This window comes from Protopterus annectens, chromosome 14.part0 (genome assembly GCF_019279795.1).
Source record: "Protopterus annectens isolate FY-2018-M chromosome 14.part0, PAN1.0, whole genome shotgun sequence".
NCBI classification, from domain to species: domain Eukaryota; kingdom Metazoa; phylum Chordata; order Ceratodontiformes; family Protopteridae; genus Protopterus; species Protopterus annectens.
In genome coordinates this window covers 787,207,555-787,220,712 of record NC_056748.1, presented here as the reverse complement: position 1 = coordinate 787,220,712, position 13,158 = coordinate 787,207,555, and the positions used below count along the sequence as shown (strand labels likewise).

General features: G+C 41.3%; 1 protein-coding gene across 7 annotated transcripts in view; it reads left to right on the top strand.

Moving 5' to 3' along the window:
• Positions 1-13,158, top strand: part of PAX2 (paired box 2) — a 798,928-nt gene that overhangs the window by 700,266 nt on the left and 85,504 nt on the right. For 3 of the 7 annotated variants that reach the window (XM_044056534.1, XM_044056533.1, XM_044056535.1), the window contains exon 9: positions 1,862-2,071. The exons of the other annotated variants lie outside the window; for them this stretch is intronic. In XM_044056534.1, coding sequence (XP_043912469.1) covers positions 1,862-2,071 — 210 coding nt within the window. The remainder of the gene's footprint in view (positions 1-1,861; positions 2,072-13,158) is intronic. 7 annotated transcript variants of the gene reach the window in all.

Below are 13,158 nucleotides of genomic sequence, written 5' to 3'. Positions count from 1 at the left end.
TATGCCATATGCTGCCTAACTGAAGAAACTCCAGCTCTATTCAGTCGCATACCGTCTGCTCAGAGGTGACCTGTGCCTGACATACAAGGCCATGTCCAACCCGGAATTAATGGACATGCTCCACCTCAAAAATCCAAATCCACCAGAGCCACAAGAGCAAGAGACTTAAACCTCAACACGGATATAAATAGGACGTGCTGGAGGGACAGATTCATCACCCAGAGACTCCTTATGCTGTGGAACAGAATCCCGGTCCATGTGAGACAGAGCACCTCGCTGGCTCTGTTCAAGAGGAATCTTGACCAGTGGATGGGAGATCGTAGGTTTACCCTGGGGATCATCTCTGTATCACTGCTGGACAGAGGCACGGCAAACTAATGGGTATAGTATTCTTCAACCTAAGGGGTGGTGAAAGCCACACAACTCTGGCTAGACTTATAAATGCCCTAGGGCAGATAGCCTAGTATGAACCTATGAACCTATGGACCTATGTGGATGTGAAAAGTGGCAGTGAAAGGAGTACAGATGTTTTAAAGTTGTATGAGAAGACTGCCCCAGTCCTACCATTTTATGACATATTCTGAAAGTTTCATTCCTTTACTGTTAGTGACAAGTTGCAGATGTAATCAGGATTGGGTGAAATGTGATTGTTAAGAAAGCTTTTGAAGTATTGCCTGCCATTGTACAGTATAAACAACTCCCTGTAGGCTTCTGATGGTAATTTAAAAATGGGCAGTATAGCCTTTCCACTAGTGTAGATTGAGAAATCATTGTTACTGGCATTTTGGGGCAAACAATATAAAAATAAAAATATTTGTAACTAAAGGCTGTTATGCATGCAGTCTGTCTAGGGAATAAAAATGCTAGTGTACTTTTTTTTGTGTACATGACTGACAGGAAAGCACGAGTGCAAAAGTAATTTTCTTGCAGTATTACAATAAGTAGTAACTACATGACCGACACAAGACAGTAGTAGTATAAAAGTAAATTTTGATACTTGGAATATGCTAGAACAATTTGTCACTAATTTGCACTGGGTTTAATTGGAATTCATTTAAGTTTGTAAACTCCTCAGGTAATGTTTTCCATATCAAGACATTTTATTTGAAAATAAATTTCTTGCTTTTCAGACCATGTGTATTTGTTAAATGAGGCAGAGTTCTGTATATTTATGGTATCTTAGTTAATAAACTTGATGACATAAATGTTATGCATATTTACTTTACTATTATAGTCTGAAATTTCAGTTATATTCTTCATTCATTTGCAAATTCTTGCCTGGTATTTGCCATAAAGTAGATACCAGCATTGTGCTTCGTATTTTATGTATGTGTTGTGTACTGTGGAGCAGCTATTGTTTCCCATAGACACCTCTGATATGTTTGGTGAATGTATGCAATTTCCTTATGGCTGATTTGTTAACAAAATGTTAGCAGCTTGTCACTAGAGAAGAGTACTGAATAAAATCAAAACACTAATATATGGGATATAAAGTAATTTAACAAATGCTCGAGTTGTGAACTAGTTCATCTTAGAGCAAATGCCCTTTTTACACAGCATTTAAGGTCACAGAAAGCCAAACCCTGGTTTCCTTTTAATAACAAGGCTAATGTGTAGCTTCTATATAAAGATAGCAACACATTTAAATCAACGATGCTTTGAAATACAGACTGCGAAAGAGAAATTTCACAGAGCAACTTTCAAAGCCTCAAAATTACTTATCATTTATTTTTGTGTCTTTTTTCATATTTAGTTTTATCATTTCCATTTACCCATTTCCTTTTCTTTTTTGTATGTGTGTTTATGTGTTGTCTTTCTCTTTTTCTGTCTGTCTTGTGGTGTGCTTTTGTTTGTTTGACAGCATGTTACCGCTCTTCTCTCAGTATCAAACGAGAACCTGAAGAGGCATCTCTGGCCCCTTTCACCCCTACTTCCCTTGCCATATCTGGGGTAGCTGAGCTACAGCATCTTCAGCCAGCTCTGTCTGTTGATGCTTCCACACCTTCCTACAATACCTTCGGTCACCATGATGCCACGTATGGGCAGCGCACCGGCCAACATTTGCTAGCAGGTACCAATCATTGATATTCACAGTTTACTGTAGAAACCATCATTAAGTTTTAACTTTGTGATGCAGGAGACTACATGCTAAAAATGAACACTAAATGTCCAGATGTATATGCTGCTCAGTGACTACTTGCATTTTGGTAGGCATGTTAGTTTTCATTTATAGTGAAATGCAGTAATGAAGAGAAAACTATTCATATCCAGCTATACTTTTACTTACTGAAAAGTTCATATGGGCCTTCTCCTCAGTGCTTAACCAAAGTAAATCTCTAAGTAACGGAGGGGCAAAAGTATGACATTTGTTAATGAGTCTGTTAAGGAGTGCGACCATAAAATCTGCCCACATGGCGAAGGAGTAAAATGCTAACTAAACAAATATGTCATTACTTATCTTAGAAAAGGCGTCACTTGCTAAACAGCTCATGACTAGTGCTGGGGTAGGAAGTCCACCTGGCACTATGGCAATATGGGATTAACTGTGAAGGTGGAGGGCTGGCTACTTGGGTAGACATAAGTGACCGATTGACAGAGCACTTGCTTAAGGGGGAGGGTGTAGGATTTCTCAACACTATGCCATGCTCTAGTAGAGGTTAATTAGTGGTACAGACCATACAGGATGTCCTTATTTGTTTTAACTAGCCATGATCCCAGGCTGGTGGCCTTGGTCTTAGGGAGTAAGCTGATCAGTCCAAGGTAAGTTCATGGGGGAAATAGGGTATAGGCACCAGTGACAGCAGATGGTCTGTCCCATGGCTGGGCTCCAAAAATTAAAGAAAAGAAATGCAACTCTTTTTTGCCAAAATGGTTTTGTGATTTTGTTAATGTACAGTATTATTAAATGTATTACATGATTTGTGAAAGAGGTACAAGGCGTAAGTGTTCCAGAACCATTACTAGTTAGCTGGAATAAAGCAGTTTGTGAAACTTATGTTTTCACTTGATATTTAACTGTCTCGTATTATTCATTTAATAACTGTGTATGTTATTGTCACTAATAAATATTTAATACTGTTTTCAGAATATAATATATATGTACAAATTAACTTACTGATTTCTTTAATGTTTTCAATCAGAAAATAGACAGGATGCATATTGTTTGTGACTGTGTATTTTATAAACATATTTTTCTATCTCATGCTTTTTGTAGCCTACTGCCAACAGACTTTCAACACTCCACAACCAGTCAGCACATTTTTCCCCATAGGATGAGAGATGATCACAGAGGTCATGCCATCATGATTTTTTTTTCTTTTAGGCCCTAAATCTGCCGCTTGATGGCTGACTTGGATGATTGGATTGTTGCAAGGGCCTACTGCACTCTCTCTCTACCTGCATGTGAATCCTCCCACTCACGTATTATTTTTGAATATTATAAACTTTTTGTTCTTATAATGTTTTTATAACACTTGGGAGCTTTTTTCCAAGGGCCTGTGCTAAAAATGAGCACCTACCCATTTGAACTTTCCCAGCTAATCAAATGCCAATAAAATAAGTAAATAAAATAAATAATAATGCCATTGCCTTCTTGGTAATCCAAGTCCATGATTCCAGTTGGGGCTGTTTTTCCTACAGTCCTCCACTTGCTTGTGGCAAAACAGCCCCGGACCACCAGCCTCTTCCCCCAAGAGTAGATAAGTCAATGTTTGTGATTCATCCCTTCCCATCTCTGCTCAGGTTTTCCAGAGTAAGAGCCGTTAATTGAACTTGGGTAGTCTGAGTCATAATGTCCTCAGTACTTTACATTGTTTTCTGGGTTCTCGTTGTTAGTCAGTGTACCCCATTATAACAATGAATGACCAATCTGATTCCCTATTTTCTGAAGCCAATTTCTAAGAGTAATCAAATTATCTCCAAATCAGTAGTCTTGAAACAGTGTTATTCCAAAAGAGAAAACAGCAGCAGGCTTGGCCAAGGTCAAGTCACTTAGTATGACAATTACTTTGAAAATAATTAACTTTCAATAGAAGTGTGCTTGGCAATTGGTTACCACTAGAAGTACGAAAAAAATTATCTGTTTGACTAACTGTAAAAGATATACGAGACACATGTTTTTATTAGTTTGAAAAAATGGCCAGATTATTGAGATGAGTTTCTGGAAACAGGAACTGCTATGAAAATAAATGCTAATTTGTTAATACATGGGTGCCTTTGAAACAGGTATGTGCATATAAGAACATAACAACCTGACTATCAAATACGATCATACCTCTCAACCTCTTAGAACAAGAAATCTGGACAAAGCCATAAGTAAAAGTGGGACAAAGGCCCAAGAATAGGGACAATGTTTAAACATTGCTTTTACAAATTTAGGAAGTTGATAGAATAACAGCTTTTGCATTAACATGAATTTTCTTAAAGGTTTGAAGTCTGAAACTCAAATGTCTGTCATTATTTTCTAATTGCAGTCTTTAATGATTTGCCACTAAATTGCAAGAAAACCACAATTTTATGAAGAACAGACCAAAATATGTGGCAGAAAATGTGGACATTCTGCGAAAGTCTATACTGAGAGGTATAATGGAGTAAGTCATCTTTGTAACAGTTTCTAACCTCCTGACAAAAGGCTAACATACTCTAAAAGCCTGAACAGATTGTATTTTAAAACCTCTCTTGATCTAATAAAAGTTTGGTGTTTGCTGTCAGTAGACGAATGTCATTTCTTCATTTAATTTTTCCTTCAGGGGAGTATTTTCAGTCAGTAAAACTTAACAGGAATTTTAGATTGCAAACAAACTTCTTACAAAGTTTTGTCATTTTCTGTGTAACAGACTGCTTTTGTCCAGACAGTTGCTGCTGTTTGACCTGCTAAAAAGGCCATAGGACAGGTAGATGTCCTTCTATTCCTGTGTTGCAGTATTCCACATATGGGTTTATCCCTCTTCTTTCGCGTGCGTCTGGCCAGTATTCCAAAGTTTTTCAGTCCCTCCTGGTCCATTGGACATCTGACGTGGCTGACAGGAACAAGGGCCATAGAAGTGATATCTGCATGCACCAGCCCTCAGAACTCTTCAGCCTTCAGTCATATACCAGGTGTTCCTGCTTACCTCTGACATAAATTAATTCAGATAAGTACCCCGTTGGGGAACCTTTCAGTCCTTTTTACTTTAACGTTTGTTCGTGTCATCCTGAAGGGGCAAGTGTAAGTGTGGCCAGCAGATTCCCCACAAAGACACACACGATCAGTGCCTCTTTTTGCTTAGGAAGGGAACACAACCATGAAAACTGCTCTGTCTGTAAGGCGATTGTTACATTGCTGCTTACAGGGTCATAACCTTTACCTCGAGAACCAGCGTCTTAAGCAACTCACGCTAAGGACGGAAGGCGCTTCCGGCACCCCAACAGAACCGCCTAAGAAAAGCCCAAAACCATGTAGCCTTCTCCTTCAGCTGCACCTGTATCTTCCGTACTTCCACCTGTGGCCAACATTGGCTTGGTAGAGGAATCGGCTCCTGCCAGCCAGGATAAAGCGATTACCCATGAGGAGGCTGTAGAATCCTGAGCGGACAGCACGTCCTTAGAGGCTTTACTGATGCCTGCTTTAGACATCGAGGGGGAATCTACTTTTTCTATGGGTTGGTTGGAACACACCGACCCTATTCCTGTCTCAGGCCCAAGGTCCTCTCCGAGTCAGATGCCTGTGAGACCTTTAAAGAAAAAACAAAAAGCAAGCACCTTTCTCCACCCCTTGAAAGCACACCAGACTGGCAAGCCTTCAATTCCTTCATTGCCCTATGGCCTACCATTGTTGGGAGCCCTGCTACAGCCCCTCCACTCCTCAGCCCTTGGCCTCAGACTTCTGCCAGGGAAGAAGATGCCAGGGAAGAAGAAGAGGAATTCTCTGATTCCTCAGAGGACTCCCTGTCTTACACCACCCAAATTTCCTCTCCCCTGGGGTATGGCTCCACAGAGGAAGAGTCCATTGACCCTGACTCACCAGTGGAAGACTTAACCTTTACAGAAACCATTGGTAAAATGAGAGACCACTTTCAGTGGGAATCCTCTGTGATGTCTGAAGTACAAAAGAGGTTTTATGACCTCGTACAGATGGACTCCCCCAGTCCCTCTGCAGTTCCTCCCATTCTGTCAGCCTTCTTGGATGCCTTCTCATTTGCATCCCTCAATCCTGACTCATAGCCCCCTGCTCCTTGCAGACCATACAGGCTGTACAAAGTACCTGAAACTGAAAAAATTCTTATTAAGTGCCCCCTGCTGACCCAACCAGTATTTCCACTGTTACGGATAGGGCTACTAAACTTCCCCATACCACTAACTTACTTCCTGCTGATAAGGATAGTAAGACTATGGAACAGCTAGGCAAGAAAATTTACACATCTGCCACTCTGTCCTTCAGGGCCACTAACTACCAGACCCATATGACCGGATACTCTCTAGCCCTGCTACAGAAAGCCACTAAAGATTTGGTTGGCATCCCAGACTTTCCAGCCAAAACCTCTCTCACTTCTCTCCTAGCTCTTGCCTCCCAGGTGAACAGACATGTCATTAGGTGTAGCTGTGATGCAGCAGAGGTTTCCACTAGGTCAGCTGCATCAGCCTCTGCCTGTGGAAGGTATTCCTGGCTTCATTTTCAGCCTCTGCCTGATGACGTCAGGGTGAAACTCATTGATGCCCCCCTAGATCCCTCTGCATTATTCTGTTCCAAGTTAGCATATCTCTACAAATTTTTACAGCAAAAAGGGAAAGAATTGCAGGACCTTAAATACCTGCTAGTTTCTCCCATACCCAAGTTCCATAGGAACTACCCGGCCAAGACTCAGTTTATCTGAAAACATGCACAGCCGATGCCTCCCTCTAGACCTAGGAGACCTCCTAGAAACCATACTCTCCTGGCTAGATCTTCCCCAGCCCCTAGCCAGCAGACCCCCTTTCAGGATAAGGCAGGTAGTGTCTGACTACCTGCCAACCTTCCTGAAACCCTCTCTCACCCCTTACCCCTGTCTGTCTGATTCTCTCACTGTCTCCCTGCCTGGTCCCACATTACCACAGACAAATGGGTTCTATCCATCATCCAGATTGGCTATTTCATGTCGTGGATCTCCCCTCCAGTAAGAAAGGGTACCCCTCAACCTCCCAGCAATCAGTTCCAGCTCCTAAAATCTGTACTACAGTCTTTTATTGTCCCAAGGCACCATAGAACCAGTGCCTTCAGAATCAAGAGGGAAAGGATTCTACGCTAGGATTTTTCTGATACCCAGAAAATAGGGACCGTGGAGACCCATCCTGGACCTCTCACTGCTAAACCCATTTCTCAAGGTCCCTACCTTCAGGATGCTCTCTCTTCCCACTCTCTTTCCCCTGCTTCTGTCCCATGGGATCATGGTGACCCTAGATATAAAGGATGCTTACCTACACATCCCAATAAAGACCCCCTTCAGGAAATACCTGAGATTTTTGGCAGGCTCTTCCCACTTTCAATTCTCTGCCTTGCCATTTGGGCTTTCAACTGCCCCAAGGGTATTCACAAAATGTCTGGCTCCAGTCATTGCCTATTGCAGAACATGGGGAATCCAAATATTCCCTTATCTAGATGATATTTTGATCCAAGCAGACAATCCAAAGACCCTCCTCCTTCACACTCCTCCTCCTCATTCTGGGTTACATGGCAGCCACTATACCCATGCTTCCTTTGGCAAGACTGCACATGAGAAAGCTACAATGGTATCTTTGGTCAGTCTGGACCCAGCACTCACATCCCCTGGAATTCAGGGTCAACCTTCTATCTTGTCTGAAACAAGAACTTCGTTAGTGACTGTCACAAGTGACCATGAACCCAGGCCTTTCTCTCCAACCCAGATCATGCATACAGATGCATCATACCTGGGCTGGGGATCAACTCTAGGCACAAGACAGGTGCAGGGTTTGTGGCAGCACCCACACAACCTAGAGTGTATCAATGTCAGGGAAATGAGGGTGATCCTCCTTGCTCTGGAAGCCTTTTACCCTAACCTGCACCAAAGCCCACACAAGATTTCACTGACAACACCACTGTCCTGTGGTGTCTCAACAAACAAGGGGGCACCAAATCCTACATACTCTGCAGACTAGTCATGCGGGTATGGGAGCTAGCCGTCTCCCAGGAGATGACCCTACAGGCAGTTTACATCCCCTCCCTTCACAACGTCCAGGCAGACTCTCTCAGCAGGACCATCTTCACAAACAACCACAAATGGATGCTAAACAGAGACATCTTCTTGGACCTGGTCCACCGGTGGGGTATACCTGAAATAGATCTGTTTGCCTCCTCCATCAACAGGCAACTTTCTGGCTATTGCACCAGGACACCAGACCCCAAGGCACTGGCAACAGATCCCTTCTCAATTTCATGGAAGGGGAAATTTCTGTATGCATTCTCACCCTTCCCATTAATTCAAAAAGCGGTGCTGAAAATTCAGCAGGACAACCCAAAAATCTTGATGGTGACCCCCTATTGGCCAAGACAGCACTGGTTCGCCCTTTTACTTCTTCTATCCAAGGGCAATCACCACAAGTTACCCCTCTCAGTGGACCTACTCACACAGAACAAGGAATCTCAGATACATCCATAGTGGCAGTCTTTGACCCTCACCCTGTGGCTGATAGGATTCTCATCCCTTTTAGACACCTGTACAATAAAGACATGCTCAGTGTCCTGCAGGAGGCCAGGAAACCCAATACTAGAAAATCTTACATATCCAAGTGAAAAAGATTTTCCTTATGGCATCACAAAAGACAGCTGGACCCACTGGAAAGCGACATCCCTCTAATCCTGTCTTACCTGTGTGAACTACTGCAGACAGGGCTGGCCTACTCTTCTATAAAAGCACACCTGTCTGCTATCTCTGCCTGTCTCCCCCTGGATCCACCCTTAGCATCCAGATTATCATCAAAGTTCTTCCTCAAAGGGGTCCTTCATCTTAGACCCCCCCCCAGGAAACTGACCCCTCCTCCATGGGATCTCAACTATGTACTGGAAAAGCTCACCCTGGCTCCCTTCGAGTGAGCGGCTAAAGCCTCCTTAAAGTTCTGCACCTGGAAAACTGTCTTATTGGTGGCTCTTACCTCAGCCAGGAGGGTCTCAGAGCTACAAACTCTGATGACTGACCCACCATTCCTTATCTTCCATCTGGACAGGGTCTCCCTCAGGACTAACCCCTCTTTCATGCCCAAGGTGGTGAATGACATTTCCTTGAACCAGTCCATCCACCTACTGACCTTATTTCCTAACCCTCAGGGGGGTAGTGAGAGAGTTCTCCATACCCTAGATGTTCACAGACAGCTTAGGTCTTACTTCCATAAAACCAAGTCTAGGAAATCTGTTCAACTGTTTGTTTCTTTCCACCCCAGGGCTGTGGGGAAAGCGGTGGCCAAACAGACCCTTTCAGCCTGGATATCCAAGGCTATTGCCTTTTGCTACCGGTACCATGGTAAAACATTGCAGAGATCTATTAAAGCCCACTCCACAAGAGCTATGGCCTCATCAGAAGCCTTTTTTAAGGGACTAGACACTAACACTATCCTTGAAGCTGCTACCTGGTCCTCAGTACACACTTTCACCAAACACTACAAGCTGGACCAGATCTCTAGGGCCAGAGCAGGATTTGCCAGAGCTGCCCTCCATGGATTCCTGGAGAGCTCTACCAGACCACCACCCCATTCTTAGTGAGCTGTGGCACTCACCCATATGTGGAATACTGCAACATAGGAATAGAAGGACATACAAAAATTGTGTAAAATCCTAACATAACCATAGATGTCCTTCTTTTCTATGTTGCAGTATTTCTTCCCACCCTCCTTCCCCTCCTGTCAGGTTGCACTTGCTCCTCCGGGTGGCAATGGACAAGCTATGCCCTTTTAGGACTGACTCTGACTGGGGCTTCTGTTCTGTGGGCAGGTGCGTACAGACATCACTCTTATGGCCCACATTCCTGTCAGCCATGTTCGACATCCGACGCACCAGGAGGGACTGAAAACCTTTGGAATACTGGCCGGATGCACGCGAACAAAGAAGGGTAAACCCATATGTGGAATACTGCAACATGGAAGAGAAGGACATCTATGGTTATGGTAAGATTTTACACAACTTTTCTTTATTTATGTCTGTCAGGCCCAAAGCCAATCATTCCTTTTAGCAGGAGTCGCTGCTTAATTTTTACAAGACATGATGCTTTAACAAGATGAGGAATAGTCTTTTAATACAGTACTTCATGAAACTGTAATGGCAATGTTAAAAGTTATTTTTTAATAACCTTGTCAGGAAGGCGACCTTGTACAGCAAGTGTAATCTTCTGTCAATTGCTTTACCCAAGCACTCTATATGCATACAGGTAGTCAAATTCTGACAGTAGTCACTCTTATGCATCTTACACGTACAAATAACCATTCAAAAAAAAAACTTGAATCCAACACTGAAAAAAGAGCAGGTTATGCTTCTTCGTAAGCTGAAACATCTGTACACATGTGTGTGTGTGTGTGTGTGTGTGTATATATATATATATATATATATATATATATATATATATTTGCATGTATATGTGTGTGTATAATTTATATATATATATAAATATATATATATATATATTTGCATGTATATGTGTGTATAATTTATATATATATATATATATATATATATATATATATATATATATATATATATATATATATATGTGTGTGTGGATTCACTTTATAAGTTCGAAATTCTGAAATCTCGAATTACAGAATCTCGAGCCTATAAAGTAGAAAATCCAAATACCCGAAACCACACAATCACGAAGCCCTAAATCCCGAAACTGCAAAACCGTGACATTTAAACTCCCAACACTTTCAAACACCATTACAACACACACGCACACAACTAAACAAGCACACAAACCTACCCTTATTATATGCAGGGGGGCAAGCCCCCCTGCACCCCTCATGTGGGGACTGGGCCCCCCCCCCACACACCCTGCTTAAACATGCTAACTATAAATACCACCACACAAAGTACATTCCTCTCGCACACACACATCACAGTAACAACACACACTAACACACACTACAGCCTCTACCCAACACCCTTAAACATAAACACTTACCTGAATCCACGAATACATCGCAACACCAGAACCGTTAATTCAAAATCTCGCACATTCGAGATTTTGAATTTCATGCTTCTGCGGTTGCGATCTTCCAATCCTTCCACTTAATGAACTCGAGATACTGAAATTCGAGATATTAGTATTTCAAGTTTATAAAGTGTTCCCATATACATGTATATATCTATATCTATATCTATATATCTATATATATATATATATATATATATATATATATATATATATATATATATATAATTTTTGCTTTGTTTTATTTGATTAGGCAAGAAAGGAGTCATAGAATCTGGTACCACAGCTTTCATGTTAGTGATTTCTGTTCTGTCTGTTTTTTATTAGCCTGCAATTTCTATATGAATTTGACCAGGTTTCTGTTATAGGTAGAAAAACTGGCACAGCTGCTTTAAATGTGGTTCTGCATTTAATACGATGTGGGTTAGATACTGCTAATAAATTAATGAACTGCACGGACCCCTTGCAAAGATGGAGAGAAAGTGATACATAGAGGCTGCCAGCCAGACATATGGCAACTGAAGGCAGCAGTCAAAGTTATTGAAAAGCTTTTGCTGATAGTACTGTGATAATATTTCACTTTTTATCTGTTATGTACTTTGTAAATAAAATTTCTTTTAGGAATCTATATGCTGGTTTCATGTTCTTTGTTATAAAACTTGGATACTGGCCACTGTGAATTTTTAATCCTTTTACTACAGGCACATGACTAAAAGACTTAGTTGAGAATGCTTACCTGATGGAGGTACTGTAGTATATGTTCACCCAATTTAAACTCCCCACTCTCTATTCCTTTATTATCCAGAATGTCATGTAACAGACTTGTCATTTTGTAGTATTAACCCTGTCTTTTGTCAGTCACTGGTGTGCAAGTATTTCACCTTCTGTGTACCTATGAACCTTGTGACCAAATTCCAAACAGGCATCACTTGAGCTACACACACACACACACACACACACACACACACACACATATATATATATATTTGTTAGACTTTGAATGTTAACACTATTGGACAAAGAAAACAAGACAAACAGATTTTTTCATATTTGTTTAACTAGTTTGTTTGCCTATCAGTCAGTCTTTGTCATTCGATGGTCTGAGCTTTAATCATACACACACACACACACACACCCATTTTATATATATATATATATATGTATATATATATATATATATATATATATATATATATATAGATATTAATGTAGATAGATATATACAGTAGATGTACACATTAGATATACACATAGATATAAATATATATGAATATGTCGATACACACACACACACACACACACACACACACACACACACACACACACACACACGTAAAGAATTACACGATTCACTGTAGCACAACCATGCCATATCCTTTCCAGTCAGTAGACTGTGCTTACAGTTTGTGGTGTTAATGAAAGTATGGACTATGGAACTTGTGGCAGCTTCTACAATCTGTGACAGTGACAGTATCTGTAGTGCAGAGCTCCATTATAACCGATTTCAACTCATCTGAAGGAGATAACGTCAAAAATGTAGAACTTAATCAAAAAGCAGCATATGAAGAGTGATCCACTGTCTTTACATGCATAACTTATCCAGTGGGCAGTGTATCAGGAGTAAGTCCTTGTCAGGAGTGGAACATCAGTCCTTGTCCATGATCCATACTGTAGTGCCTCTAGTATAACCGAAACCTGTGTTCATCTTGTGAGGATAGAACTGCCCATTTTTGAACTTCCAACCACCAAAGCTGAGTAAGGAAACTGCTGACATAGTAACATGTACAATGTCTGAAAGACCCATATGGCTTTGATGTTAAAAATAAAAAAAATCAAGGTTCATACTTTTATTATGGAAAAGAACCGTACGCGACATGAAGGATATCTGTGGGAGGGACAAAAGTAGAACGTGAGTGGGGTTTATTATCAGTTGTGCAATGAATTTTGTATTCTTACATGAAAGGGTAGTGGCACAAGTCAACATGATGTT